General features: G+C 40.2%; 1 protein-coding gene across 6 annotated transcripts in view; it reads left to right on the plus strand.

The window, feature by feature from the left end:
* Window positions 1-15,928, plus strand: part of NR3C2 (nuclear receptor subfamily 3 group C member 2) — a 331,046-nt gene that overhangs the window by 222,002 nt on the left and 93,116 nt on the right. For all 6 annotated transcript variants that reach the window (XM_074377623.1, XM_074377630.1, XM_074377640.1 and 3 more), the window contains one exon: window positions 14,719-14,835. In XM_074377623.1, the coding sequence (XP_074233724.1) occupies window positions 14,719-14,835 (117 nt within the window). The remainder of the gene's footprint in view (window positions 1-14,718; window positions 14,836-15,928) is intronic.

The following is a 15,928-nucleotide window of genomic DNA, read 5'->3' on the forward strand; positions in this document are numbered from 1 at the left end:
CCTGAGATAACACATAATGACCCACTGAGCTGTGTGGAGACCTTGAAATCTTAACAGTGGCTGAACAAGAGTCCCTCTGTCTTGCCCAGGTCTTGTTTCTACTTTTGAGATCTTGAGGGATTCGCTGGTTGGGCAGAAATGAATGAAGAAGAACCCAGTACACAGGATTTTTCAATTCTGCAGGGCTGTGCACGTGTCTGCTTTGAGGTCTGGGGTTTAGAGGTGCATTTGGATCAGGCAAAGAGAGGTAGACTGTGCAGTATGTACGTTTGCCATCCTACGTGTGTTTCATTTGAGGCTTGGACTTGTAGGTACGCCGACATTCACACGGTTTCCTTTGTCACGTGTCAGAGTTGTTAGTGATACTTTCGTGTAAGAGTTATCCATTATACTACAGCCTAAATATTTTTCACTGCAAAGGTTGTTTCTGTTCCATATCACCCTCTAGGTATAGACATCTTAAGGATACTTCTAATATGTATAAAGTGTAAGTGCTCTAACAGAAGAGTTCCAAGGATGAATCCCAGCTAAGCTAGCCACATGGTTTAGCCTCTGTCTTCACTGACAAAATGGGGATAATACGACCAATCTCACGGAGTTCCCTCTATAGGCTCTTTAAATTAAAGATTAAATTATATGATTGGTAAAGCACCTGTCACATAATAGGAATTCAACCAATGTTAGTTCCCTGCCCACTGCCCTGAATAACCTACTCGTTTTTCTAGATAACAGATGTTTTGCATAGTCAAGTACAAGTATGTTAAATGCTTGCTATCGCACATGGGGGGTGCAAGTCACTCCTCCTGAAAAAAATGTTCCTTGTTCCTTTTCTGACTTGCTTGTCTTTTCTTATTACACATCATAATAAATGTTTCTCAAGGTTAAAAAGCTTACAGCACTTGGCTTTTGTCGTTTAATGTTTTCTTTGATTATCTTTCACTAAAATAGGCAGCCTGCCTAAAATTTAAGTCATGATAATTAGAACTTGTATTTTTTTAAATGAAAAGCTAACACCTTTCCCACTGAGAAGAATGTTTATCTGGAATTTGGTGCTTACCCACATGGGAAGAACTCTTGAAACACCACAGGGGAAAAAACAAGTCCAATCTGACTTCCAGATTAAAATCTTTGAGTCCTAAAAACATAACTTCAAAAGATCTGTGTTTAAAGGTGGCAAAGGCAACCTGTACTTACTTCTCAAGTGAGTTCCACCCTCCTACCCCCCCACCCCACCCTTTCTGGCATTTAAAACCTGTTAATCCAGGCTCAGTCATAAACCTCAGCAGCGGGGGATCATTGTTCATTGGTTTATTATGGGCAGACTGGACTGGTTTAAACCGAGCAGAGGAAGTTAATTATCAAATGTTTTAGCTGGCTCTAGCAATGAATAACCAGTTCTCGGTGGACACTGTCTTACTCACCAGGCAACATTGTAAGATGTGGGGAGTGGGGGGATGGGAAATCGCCCATCAGAATCTGCAATGCGGGAATTTGCTGGGACTGCCCTAATCTGTTCCCCAGGTTGTTCGAACCAGTTCAAGAGCAGTTAAACAAGGTTATGTAAGTGCCATGTGATGTAGCCCAAAATAGTGACTGCAAACACAGGCTGCCGTTGCTGGGCAGTTGTCAACTGCTTTAAAAAAAAAAAAAAAAATCCTCCAGCAGGACAACAAATGGACGTCTAAAAATGAAATAGAGATTTAAGCAAAAAGTTTATTTTAAAAGGCATTTGTTGAAATTGCCTTTCAGATGCTGAAATTGAATGACATTTTCGAAAAGGGGACACTTATGTTCTACGTAAGATCTGGTTATTCTCAAGCAGCCATTGGGGTAGTTCAGTGAAAAAGGCTCTTAAAAAGTTTGGTTCGCTGCTCAAGTGCTGGGTTCCCACGTTTTAATGAACAGCAACAACAAAACCATCAGATTGGCTAATGGCTTTGGGCATGTAAGAAATTATTGAGCAATGTATCATTCAGATAGTGATAACTATTAAGCTATTCTATGTTACTGTCCCTTTTAGTTGAATTCTCTTGTAGCTTCAAGGTGTGAAAAAGAAAATTACATTTCACGTAACACGGTAAGCATGAAAATAAGGCTTTTAAAGGAAAACAGGATTCTGCGGTGAAATGTCTTTGACAGATTGTTTTTTGAAAGGGAAACAAAACAGCAAGAGAAAAGGGTTTAAAATCTGTCTTAACTGTCATCCAGAGGTTTGCACCCTAAGATTTGGATTCCCACAGCGACCACATCATCTGGGTTCCCTGCCTTTTAAGAAGCTGTAGATCTGGGGAGGCAGGAATCCTGAGGTGAGATTCTGGGAGGTGGGCAGAGGGGACCATAGGATTCCTGTTGCAAGATTTGTGCTTGACAACTGCCCGGGTACCTGTCCCTGTTGCTGAGATCTGAGTCTCAGGGACTCTGGTGTGGGGTTCTCATCTCTCAGGGACCTGTGAAATAGCACTGCATTTCCCCACCTGGATTCTGGGCAAGCCAAGAAATAAAACAAAGCAGTGGCTGGTGAAAGATAAAATATCAACTTTTTTTGGAGGGGGTAAATACGTTGAAAGATACGGCTTGCTTAGTAGTAAGAACAAAAAGTGGGGGAGGGCCCTGCTCCCTGAGCCCCCCAAATTAGATACAGGGACAGGCAGTGCTGAATCAGGGCGAGCGCCCCACAACTGGAACCAGCACCTGCTCCCTGGGGGAGCCCCCCCCCCACCAAGAGGAAGAGAGTAGTGCTGAGGCAAGCAAGTCAGATTTATTCTTCTCAGACTTACTAGTGGAGGCAGAGTGAGTAAAGGAGCTGGAGAGAGGTGTGAAGTGTGGCATTACGGAGCTGTCTCCACCTGGAGGGAAACACCCCAGCGGGGGCTGGGGGTGGGGGCAGAAGGGTCCCCTCTGGTTTGCCCAGTCTGAGGCCCCAGGCCCAACTTCTCAGTGGGGATGGAGAGGGATCTGGGGTCCTGGGCGGGGCCAAATGTCAATGACCGGTGTGATAAGAAGTCATTTTTCAAGATATAGGTGTAGAATTTGGAGCATTCTCTTCAGTCTAAAATCACTTCACTTCCCTGCCTGGATGAATGCCTGCTCATAAAATCAAGTTCAACCACCTCCTTCTCCCTGCGTCTTTCTTTAAATATTCTAAAAGGTGTTTGTAGGTGTTCACCGTGGTTTTAGAGCTTCTAGAACATGGTTCTTTCCGTATCTAATTTGACCTGAGAAGTTTATTATTTTACTTGATAAAAGGGAACTACCTTGATGATCGGCCATGCTTATGTCTTAACTCCCACATGGGAGAAAAAGAAGAGAATTTTTTCCAGATGGTGTCGTTGGAGGCACAGAACATTGCTGGGGACTTGAAAGAGGTGTGTGCCTCCATAGATGTCGCTGAATATGAAGTCAGTGGAGCCAGAGGAAAGCAGAAATAGGACTCCTTCCTGAGGTCAGAAGAAGAGCTGATGGGGAAGGTGTGCGTCAGGGGCTCCCCTAGCCTAGGGCTGAGCTCCAGAGAGGGTCTGCCAGGCAGAGACCTGCTGGCTGCACGCTGCACGCCCCGGCTGCAGCCTGAGGATGTCTCTGAGGACGCTGTTTGTGGGTCAGGACTGACCTACGTGTCTGTACGTGTGAACAGACACAGATACACACAGTGACCAATCTTCTGAGTTTTTCCACTTTGTCAAAATAAGCCTCAACATATATTGTCTTTCACCCCAGTGATATGTAACACCAGTAGTAAGAACACCAGTAAAAATAACGATCCAGTGTTACTGTATCGAATGCCTCTGATCCAGGCTTTGCTTACTTTTCCCGAAATGGCAGTTAAGTTTTACTAAGCACATCTCTGAGCTCTGCCCACCTGCCCACCTCCCCTCCTTGGGCTCTGGTGGCTCCGTGTTACTTTGAATAAGGTGTGTAAGGATTTGGACTTGAGAGTTTAGGTAGTGAAGGGCCCTCAGAGGCCTCTCACCAGGTAGATGAGACAGTCAGATTTGTGATTCAGAAGCATCACTGTGCAGGCTGTACGGAAGATGGGAGGCTCGGGGCTGGGGATGGCTGCTCAGAGGAGCCCTGGTGGTCCAGTGGGACGCTGCCTGGGCCACTGACAGGTTCAAAGTGGGGGCAGGTTCAAAGGGACCAGGGGGTTCCCTTACATTCATTTCAACCAGGGTAGCTCTTCTTTTCCTCTTTTAACAGATTGAGGTCTATGTCAGAGTTAACATTTTTAGAAAGCTTTTGAAGTTTAAGACGCCTTTGATTTAGACATGGGGAAGTAACAGAGACAGGTAAACTAGTTACAAGTCCATTGAAATAATAATGAAAACATGCAGTGATCACGCTAACAGCCATCGTGAGTGGTAATAGCAGTGTTACAGCAGTAGCACCCCCATTCATTGGAGCCTCACTGGATGCCGGCAGCCGTTCTGGGTGCTGTGTGCGCTGTGTTAATCTTCAGGGGGAACTCATGAGATAGGCGCCTGGATAATTCCCACTTGACGAGAGGAAATTGATGGACAGAAAGGTTAAGTAACTTGTCTGAGGTCACACATAATAAGCAAGAGGCCAAATTTCATAATTCAGAAATTTAACCAGAAGAGCCTGAACGAAGGGGAGAAAGTACTGGTGAACATGGACAGGATTCCAGAGAAGCTTGGCAGCAGGGGGAGAGGGTCTTCAGGACACTGGGATCAATTGAGTGCAGAGCGTTTCAGGGATGGGGTGTCAATCAAGGATGACCCGGGGCTTTTAGCTGTGACACTTGGTTGTAGCTTTAAGGATAAGGAAGAGAAGAGGTTGGAAAGGGGCTCCGTGTAGGGTGGGGACGTTAAGCTTGGTTTGAAGTGTCAGACATTCAATTCAGGTGGGTGCTTGTGTGGGTCTGAAACCAAAAGGGAAGAGAGGGCTCAGGAGCCCACATGGCCTTGGCAGCCCCGGACGTCCTCTGGTCACCAGAGTGTGTAGCTGTTGCCTGCTCCTCGTCTGTACCCCTGCCTTCCTGGGCTTCAGCCAGCCAGACCAGGCACTCACTGCCTCTCCCTGTGCTCGCCCCTTGCTTGGGATGCCTGTGTGTCTGTCCTGTTCCCAATCCGCAACATTCTTCAAGGCTCACCTTAGATGCTTTCTTCTTCCATAGAGCCGTCCTCATCTCCCCAGCTCAAATATTATCTCTTTCCCCTTTAAAGTCACACTACAGGAGCCCCATATGATTTCCCTTAATCATTAACATCTTCCCAGCCTTTGGAACATAAGGGTCTTGGAAGGAATGGACTGCATTTTGCCTCTTTATAGCCTGCTGACCTCTTCATCATCTTTGCTAGATGGAATTAAGTCACGGTCTGGGAACGCATTTTATATTATTTGTTTATTGAAGTACAGTCAGTTACAATGTGTCAATTTCTGGTGTACAGTGCAATGTCCCAGTCATGCATATATATAATATATTCATTTTCATATTCTTTTTCATTAAAGGTTACTACAAGATATTGAATATAGTTATTTGTGCTATACAGAAGAAACTTGGTTATTTAAATCTATTTTTATATATAGTGGCTAACATTTCCCAAATTTATCCCTTCCCATCCCCTTCCCCTTGGTAACCATAAGATTGTTCACTATGTCTGTGAGTCTGTTTCTGTCTTGTAGATGAATTCATTAGTGTCCTCTTTTCTTTTTTTAAGATTCCACATGTGAGTGATATCATATGGTATTTTTCTTTCTCTTTATGGCTTACTTCACTTAGGTCCATCCATGTTGCTGCAAATGACATTATTTTATTCATATTTTATGGCTGAGTAGTATTCCATTGTATAAATGTATATACACATCTCCTTTATCCATTCATCTGCAGATGGACATTTAGATTGTTTCCATGCCTTGGATGTTGTATATAGTGCTGTTGTGAACATTGGGGTGCATGTATCTTTTTGAATTAGAGCTAGGAACTCTAATTAGATTTAAATCTCAGAATCTCTTTTTCTTCTTTGTAAGAGTCTTGATCCTCAACCTGCTGGCCCCTAGATATCTGCTACTCCCACCTGGCCAAATGGAATTCGGTCTCCCAGATTCACCTTTCCTTCTACCCCTGAACACGTGAGCCTACTGACTTTTAAGAGTTTGGATATTAAGTTGTAATGGAAAACAGACAGGGGAGATGAGGAACAAAATACAAGGAAGCTGTAACTTCCCAGCATCTTACACTACTCCCACAGACGTGGGTGCTAGACTCAAATTCTTAGCTGAGTTGCAAACAGATCAGAGAGTCCTGACTTTTTGTGCTGTGTTTACCTTAAGGATACAGTTCACCACTCTCATATCCTTGTCAACACTTAGAAAAAGTTAAGGCTTAAAGATGAAATCAGAGCTGAGTGGTATTTACCATGTATCAAGTAGACCCTTTTCATCTAGAAGCCTTCCTAATTCAGTGGTCATAGTCACTCCCACAGGAAATTCTTTACTTACTTATATTTAGTTAAGAGTTGACTGTGTTTTTTCTTTGGATTTTCTTACACTTTTTTTTTTTTTTTCAAGACTGGGCTAATCAAATAGATGATGGATAATAACTATCACTTTTTTTTTTAGGTTTGTTTGTGTTTGTTTGTTTGTTTGTTTGTTTAGTGGAGGTACTGGGGATTGAACCCAGGATGTCATAAAGCTAGGCATGCACTCTACCCCTTCCCACTCACCTTTTTTTTTTTTTTTTGAGCCCTTACCTCAGGCCAGGCTTTGTGCTGCTTGTTATATGTAATAATTTGAATCCATCCAACAACCTACAAAGTAGGCATTACTGTGTCCATTTCATAGATCAGGAAGCTGAGGCTCAGAACCATTTGGTAACTTGGCCAAGAATCTCATAATTCCCTGTTGACCGAGGTAGGATTAGAACCTGGTTTTATTTGGTTACAAAGTTGTGCCCTTCCCACTCACTGTATCTTCTCCCTGCTGCCTTTCGTGTTTCCACCTTTTCCACTATAGCATTACTGATGCTTTGAGGCAGGATCCATATGTCACCCAATCTGTACTTTCTTCTCTGGGACCAGCCCAAGTATAAAGAAATGACGTTGATAAAATAAATTGAAGGTTCGGGGACTTAGAGGTGGGGTTGGCAACTGGATTACATCCTTTATTGAAGTAGCCCATTGATGTTACTTTTTCTTAAAAAATATATTAGATGCTGATAGCTTGTAAATAATGTTTTGGAAAGTTTAGGTGTTTATGGAAAGGGTGCTCAACTTCATTAAAATTAATTTGTCCCCCCAAAAGCAGTAATGTAAATAGTTTAATACTTCTGAGAGGAACTTATATGGAGGCTGAATTTTGTGTTAAGTTTCCCCTTCGCGGAGATAGTCTTCATTGAAGTTCCACATGTATGTCCAGCTCTTGGCCTTCTCGGCACATGGTAAGATGACAATTCCAGCCTCCCTTGTGATTGGGTAGATCATTGGACTAAATCTGAGTAATGAAGAGTGAGTTGCCCACTCTGGGCTGGGGAATTAGATTCCCTTAGTCAGATGCTACAGCTCTCCTCTGCCGTGAGACTCACAACATCACTGTGGTGGCTGCTGCATCTCCCTGGGGCCCAGGGTGAGATGGCGTGGAACAGAATTCTCAGCCTATCTGCTGTTGCCTGATTAATAAATCTTTACCAAAAAGCCCACAACTTTTAGCTTTGTTGATTTTTCTCTACTGCTTGTCTTTTTTCCTTATCATTGATTTCTACACAGTTGTTTTATTCCTTCTATTTGCCTTTTTAGTTTGTGTTTTTTTTTCTAGCTTCTTAAGGTAGAATTTTAGATTGTCAATTTTAAATCCTTCTTCTTTTCTAATATAAATATATAAAGCTAAAAATTTTCCTGTAAATACTGCTTTAGATATAATTTTGATAGGTTAAATTTTCATTATCATTCAGTTTGAAATATTCAGTAATTTCCTTGTAATTCCTTCATTGATCCATAAATTTTTGGAAGTATGTTGCTTAATTTTCAAATGTGGGGCTCTTCTCGATATCATTTTGTCAGTGATTGCTAATTTAGTTCCTTATGGTCAGAAAACACATTGTATATGATTTCAGTCCTTTTAGAATTTTAGACCTGTTTTATGGGTCAAGATGTAGTCTATCTTAGTGAATATTTCATGTGCACTTGAAAAGAACGTGTATATTATGCAGTTGTGTGACCTAAATGTTAATTAGGTCAAAGTGTTTGATAATACTGTTCAAATCTTCTGTATCCTCCTAGTTTTTCTGGGCAGTGGTTGTTCTATTGGTTGCTGAGAGAGGGGTTTTTTTCATCTCCAACTGTGATTTTGGATTTATCTTTTTTCCCCTTAGTTCTGACAGTTTTTGCCTGATGAATTTTGGTTTATTTATTTATTTAATTTTTCTGGAGGGGGGAGGTAATGAGGCTTATTTATTTATTATATTTCTAGAGGAGGTACTGGGGAATGAACCCAGGACCTCATGCATGCTAAGCACACACTCTACCACTTGAGGCTTGATGAATTTTGAAGGTCTGCTATTAGGTGAGTTGATATTTAGGGCTATTATATCTTGATTTAATAATTTTGAAGTGATATCCTTTATCTTTGGTGATACTTTTTCTCGTGAAGTCTGCTTTGTCTGATTGTAATATAGCCACATTAGCTTCCTTACGCTTACCTTTTTCATTGTATATATTTTTCGGTCTTTTAACCTTCACCCTGTCTGTGCCTTTATATTTAAAATGCATCATAAAACACACTTAGGTCTTGCATTTTTTTAAATCCAGTATACCATCTTTGATTTTTAATTGGAGTGTTTAGACCGTTTACATTTAGTGTAACTATTGATATAGTTGAGTTTATATTTCTTATCTTGATGTTTTGTTTTCTTTGTGTTTCCTCTTTAATTTGCTCCTTTATTTTTCCCTTCCTCTCCTTTTGGGTCAAGCATTTTCAGTATGCATTTTATACCTTTATTGTCTCTTGAGCTATATTTAGTGTTATTATTCTAGTACTTGTTTCATTTCTCAAAGATTGCAGTATTTCTCAGATTAATGGACATCAGAATCAACTGAAAGGTTAGATAAAACACAGATTTCTAGGTCCCATTCCAAAATTCTGAGTTAGTAGATCTGAAACTTGGCCTATGGATTTCCATTTCTGATGAATTCTTCGGCGATGCTGATACTACTTGCCCAGGGCCATACTTAGAGAACCATTGCTCTAGGGATTACGGAATGTACTCTTAACTTGTCATAGTCTACCCTGAATAATTTACACCATTTCAAGTATAATGTAAGAGACTTAAGAGCAGTAGCATTTCATTTATATCACTTTCTATTTTTTCTGCTATGTTTTCACTTTCACTTTAAACAGTCATTTAGCTTTTGAAGAATTTTTAAAAAGAAAGAAAAATTTTTAAGTTTTACTATCTACTTATCATTTCTAGTGTTTTTCTTTTCTGTACACCCAGATTTCTCTCTTGTATCATTTCCCTTCAGCATAAAGAACTTTTTTTATTTCTTGTAATGTGATTCTACTAGCAATAAATTCTCTTAGCTTTAGTTTATCCAAAAGTGTCTTTATTTTACCTTCATTTTGAGAAATGTTCCCATTGGTTATTCTGGATTGGTGGTCTTTAAAGATCTTGTATGTTGTCATCTGGCCTCAATTATTTTTATAAAGAATCAGTTATTACTCTTAATCCTTGTTCCCCTTTATACAATGTAATTTTTATTGCTGCTGTCCTGGTTGCTTTTAAGAATTTTTATATTTATTTTTCATCAATTTAACTATGTTGTGCCTTAGTGGTTTTCTTTGTATTTATCTTTTGGGACATTTGCTAAGCTTTCTAGATTTGTAGGTTGTTGTTTTAGTCAAATTTGGAAATTTTTATATATTTTTTTTTTTTCTGACCTATTCTCTCTCTACTTTCCTCGAGGGCTCCAACTACACATATGTTAAATTACTTAATGCTGTCCCACAGGCCATTGGTTCCTTGTTTTATCTTTTAATTTTTCTCTCTTAGAGTTTCAGTTTTTATGATGTATATTTCTTTAATTTCACTGAATTTTTGTTAGTGCCCAGTGCATTATTAATTCCAAGCAAACATGTTTTATCTTAGATACTGTATTTTGTAGTTCTTTTATTTCCATTATGTTGTTGTTATAGTTTCCAAGTCTCTTCTGAGGCTCTCCATTTCTTCACCCCTTTTACTCATATTTTTTTTTAGAGTCTAACATATCAATTTAAAAATCCTTGTCTGGTCATTTCAACCTCTAGGTCATTTGTGAATCTGTTTCTACTGGCTAAGTTTTCTATTGACTCTGGTTTGCATTTTTCTGTTTTGTTCTAGTAATTATCGTTATACTCTAGACATTGTGGAAACTCCAGATTCTGTTGTATTTCTCTGAAGAATACTGAATTTTGTTCTAGTAGTCAGTTAAATTACTGACAGATCACTCTGAATATATAGGGCTTTTGCTTTATGTCTTTTTAGGGTAGGTCTGTTTTGGTTGTGCATTTAACCCTAAGGTAAATGCCTTAATTATAGGATACAGTATTTCCTCCTAAGGCAGGAACCTTCTAGAATTTCAGTGAGAAGCCTGGTATTTATTGAGTCCTAATTTAGTGAGATTTGACCTCTGTCTCCCTGTAATTGGCAGTGGCTGAACTACCTGCTCAGTGATTTCAAGCCTTAAATTGTTTCACCCCTGGACTCTTTGGAGCCTCATGCTTGGTTCAGAGGTCAGCCAGAAATTTGAGGGGAGCCATATGTGCACCCCTCATGATACTTTCCTTTCCAAAATACTTACCCTTCTTTAATTTCTAGCTGTCCCCAAAGTCCCAGAGTCTGTTCTCTGCCTTCTCAGGTCAGTAAGATTGAGGATTTTGCTTGGTTTCTATCCAGACTCCACTGAAGGGAGTAGGAGTCCAAGACCCTCAGGAAAAAAGGCCATTCAAACATGAATCATGTTCAGGGTGATTCTCTTTTCTCAGGAGTCTGTTTTCCTCCAGTTTCTGCCTGATTTGATTGTATCCCGCCTCCCCCATTGCCTTTAAATCTTTCCCCTCCCTTTTTGTGGATCATTTATAATTGTTATCTGTAGGAAGTTTATCCAATTGAAGCTGTTCTGCCCCTACTAGAACTAGAATTCTTCCCCTAATGGACGTGCAACTTGAATGAGAGAGAAGTCTTTGTTTCCTTTACCACTGACATATTTTTGAACCACAGGATCATTCCTGTGATTACTACTCTAATATGTAGCTATTTACTTGCGTAAAGTCCATCTCTGAGAACGTTCAAGTAGACTGTTAGTAGTATTTCCTGCTGCCATTGTACCTACCTGGTACATCACCTTCAGATGAATGTTTCTGCAGTACAGCTCTGGATTTCACAGCCTGTAGCAAGAATCTCATCAGCTGGTGAATAAAATGAGTTTCTTAGCTTGTCGTTCAACGCCTCCACTGTCCGGTGCCCAGCATTCTGGTTGTCTGCCCTATGTTAACATTACAGTAGAAAATTACGTACCCCAAAAAGCCTGGAATGTGACTTATTCTGAATTAGCTATTTTTACACTAGGAGAGCACTGTATTTAAAAAGAACATGATCAAAAGTTTTTTATGTCTTCTAAATGCATTCTCTTGTTTTCATCATGGTTTTTTGGTTGTTGTTATTTCTATTTTTCAATATAGATAAGAGATGGGACACACATGACCTATTTGTGTCGGTGCAATTTAAATCTTTAATGTTTACACAACAAAAATACACATGACTGAGATTTGTCTCAAGACTGGTGTGATATATCCCTGCAGCAGTCCCTTACAACTCTCCCGCCCTGTTAGTGGAAGATGAATTGGTGACTGTGGCCACACCGTTTGGTAGAAACCAGCTACACTGTTTTAGGTACAGTACCTGGAAGGAAATTTTTTGCAGTTGTTACAGTAACATGGACTTTTTAAAGGTGTTCATTAAAAAAAATCCTTATAGAGCAATCGCAGCTTTTAGGAGTCTGTTTTTGAATCTTCTAGTGTGTTCATAAGACGGCAGGCATTTCTTATGCATTCTTGTATGCCTACAATGAAGAAACAGTCACATTTTATCATAGGTTCACAGAAATGGAAAGAACTATAGACTACCCCAGTCCCTTATGCAAATGTTTCGTGGCTTTGCACACATAGTAGGTCCCCAGTAAATACTTGCTGAAATGAAACCAATTAAAGTGACATTTAGTTATTTCTTTGGAAGTTAAAGATTATTCAATTCATTGTGAGTTATTGATGAAATCTTTGGTTTTGTATTTCATTTCACACCATGGGAAAAAAGGCATATAATGCTGGTTGCCGGTGGGTGATAAGGTAGAGTGTGCCTCATTCAAGGAATGTTTCTTTGTTTATTGTTTCCAAAGAGCACTTTTCAGTGTCCTGTGGGACCACCTGTAAATTACATTGCAAATTGATGTTCAGAAAAGCCTCCGGCCTTAAAGCACAGCCGCACTGTCAGACTTACTGAATTCTGCTTCCAGCTCCACCTTTTTTGGGAAGTCACTTGACCAGTTCTAGCATGAGTTTCTTCTTGTGAATAATAGCAGTAATAATTGCCTTACATATGTCGTAGGGTTGTTGTAAGGTTTAAATAAGATGGTGCTATAAGAGGGCCTTAAAATCTTATTTTTAAAGTGGCAACTTCTTAAGATTCTGTGAAATGTTCTTCTAATTGACTTTAGTTTTACCATGGATATTGATTGCCTTTGTGTAATTATCCACCCCTACCTCCATTCACTGAGAGCCTTCAGTTTTTTAGGAAGTCCTTTGATTATTATAATGGTGGAGTTTCCTTTCTTCACTTGGATAGATTTCCCTGTTCTATGACTGTTGTTTTATTGTGATCATCACTCCTAAGATTTACCATCATGTTACTGAGAATGTGCTCTAGGTTAAATTACTTTAATACCATTAGGTAATACACATTACTTTTATTGGTATTTGCTGCAGTTTACCTAGTAATTCTCAACCAAAAGAGTGTGATGGTCCTGTCAGTCTTCAGTGAGTCTCCTTCTACTTTGTCTGGATGTTTCCAGTGACCCATGACTCAGTCCTCAGACCTCTTCTCTTTCCAGTCTCCGAATTGTCTCCCCCAGTCTCACAACTTAAAATCATGACCACAGGCTGATGCCATCTCCACCCCGGACCTCTCCAGAACTCCAGACCTGTGTGTCTAACTGCCCCCTTGGCACTTCCACTTAGACACCTCTCAGCTGTCTCAAACGTAGCGTGTCGAAGGCTAAGCCGGGGTAATTCCCCATCAGCCGCATGGTCTCCATTTTAATTCATGGCAGTTCAGTTTTTAAGAATTTAATACCTCTTTAACTCCCCTTTATCACAGATCTCTCAGCAAATTCTAGCAACCCTACCTTCAAAATTCCTCTAGAGCCTGACCACTTTTTGTCACTGTCACTGCTCCCTCACTAACCCAACCTGCCATCATCTTCCCCTAGATTATAGGGACAGCCTCCCACCCCAGTCTCCTTGCTTCTGTCCTTAGTCCTGTGCAGTCAGTTTTCTGCACAGCAGCCAGAGCGATCCAATTAAAGGTACGTCCCATCAAGTCATTTTTCTGTTCAAAGCTCTCCCGGCCCATGGCTTCGCATCTCACTCAAAGTCTCAAACGTGATCCTTAAGGCCTTACATGATCTGACTCACACTAGACTTTTTCCTCATCTCCTCTTACTGTTCACTCATTCTTTCTGTCTTTCACACTCGGCTATTCCTTAAACATGCCAGGTAACCACCCCATCCCTCCCTCATTTTGGTCTCCCTCTGCCCTTCTATATTTTCTCCTCAAGATGTCCACACAATTAGTGCCTTCCTTTTTTCAGACCTTTATTTAAAAAACACCTTCCAGCGAGGCTTTCCCTGCACTCTTTCTGAAATGTCAACACCCTCCCTCTCCTCCCCCACGTCGTATGTCCCTTCCCTTCATTTTCCTCCCTAGCCCCTATTACTGTCTCACGTTTGTATGATTTACCTAATGACCTTGTCTGTTGACTGTCTCCCCCTCATTGAAAGGTCACGGGGGCCGGGACTTTGTCTGCTCCAGTGCTATTTCCCATTGTTTCTAGTGGTGCTTGGTCCCCAGTGGATGGTCAGTAACTTTGTTTTTGAATACATAAACAAGCAATAAAGCTAGGGTATAATTTTACATGTTGCCAGTAGGTGCCACTCTTTAAGTGTATTCCATGTCTGAATCCTCTTGGTGCCCGTCTGGCTTGCAGAATGAAATAGTTGAACATTTCCAGTTGTGTAATTGGCAAGTCTTCCCGCTGAAATCACATGTGTAAATGGGGTGGGGCAGGGTGGGGAGGAGGGTGGAGGCAGAGCAGCTTAAACAGCCACAGCAGGGCCTTTGTTTAGATTGGTGCGGGCGATGTCTGAGTGAAATGTGCACCGTCACCTGAGAGGGCGCCTGCTGAGAAATTCAAACAGTGGGGAGTGTGACTCCACTTACATGAGGATCTATAGGAAATAAGTGTAGTGTTAAACTTATCATCTGTAACCTAAAGTGTCAGCTGTGTTAAACTGACCATTCCTGTGCCTATGGTATTGGCAAACATGTTTGCTTTCTACTTTTTTGAAAAAGAGATTTCAAGGCACCGAAGAGGAAGTTTCATTATCTGGTAATACATATTAGTACTTTATATTAAAATGATAGTCTTTATTTTAACATTTTTTTTTTATTTTGTTCAGGGCAACACAACTATTTATGTGCTGGAAGAAATGACTGCATAATTGATAAGATTCGGCGGAAGAATTGTCCTGCCTGCAGACTTCAGAAGTGTCTTCAAGCTGGGATGAATTTAGGAGGTGAGTTTTGCGTTTTTAGTTCAGCAAGAATTGTTAATAAGTTATGTAACACCCCAAGGCTCTGTGCCCTCCCAAAATTAAAGATGAAGCTAACATGAAGCAAAGATTTCTAAAAATCTGGTAAGTTCTGTATTTGTGCTAAAACATTTAGGAGAAAAGTATTTCTTAGAAGAGGTTAAAAAGAAGCGTGTTACGTGGCTGTGGTCCTAGTGAAGTTTTCAACTCTGAGTTTTCTAAGGTTTCAAGAACTGGGCATATAAACCGAAATGAAAACAAAACAAAAAAATGAATGACATATAAAACTGTAGCTAACAGTTTTCATTGACATATCTGTTTAGAAATAAGACCTGTATGTGATAACATTAACCTGATAGGAATATATTCCTGACTGTAGGAGTAAATGTAATAAAGGAAAACCTGTATGAAAAACAACTTAAAAAATGGCAAAGGAGCTCACCAAAAGAGTGGGGGAGGTAAAGCCTTGAACAAAACACAAAAGTATACAATGTCCACGGATGGGAAGATTCATCTTCCTAAAGGTATCAGTTTTCTCTAAGGTAGTTTATAAATATTACCCAAGTCTAACAAGAGTACCACTTGGTGATTCTAAGTTCCTAAAGAACAGCCAGCAAAATTCTGGAAGAGATGAATAATGAGGGCATCTAGCTCTACCACATCATACAGCATATGATGCAGCTACAGTAATTAAAATAGTCTGTGTATTTGTTTATTGATTGTCAGATCAGCAGAAAGGCAAGAAAGAGATTCCAATAATGTGAGAATTTTGTACATAATAAAGTTGGCATTTCAGCTCAGTGGGAAAAGGATAGATTATTCAATAGAAATTGTTGTGACAACTGGGAAGCCATCTGGAAAACAAGAACCTGGAATCCAAACTCCTAATTGTCCTCCAAAATAAATTCTGGTCTTTCAAAGGTTTCAACTTTGAAATGTAACACAGAAGTCCTAACGGAAAACATGGATTTTTTTAAATACTCTGTAAGTGGAGAAGACTTTTTAAAGTATGAAATAAACCCAGAAGCTATGAAATAATTAAGGAAATCAACAGTACTTACGAATCAAATATTACTGC

This window comes from Camelus bactrianus, chromosome 2 (genome assembly GCF_048773025.1).
Source record: "Camelus bactrianus isolate YW-2024 breed Bactrian camel chromosome 2, ASM4877302v1, whole genome shotgun sequence".
Classification (NCBI taxonomy): domain Eukaryota; kingdom Metazoa; phylum Chordata; class Mammalia; order Artiodactyla; family Camelidae; genus Camelus; species Camelus bactrianus.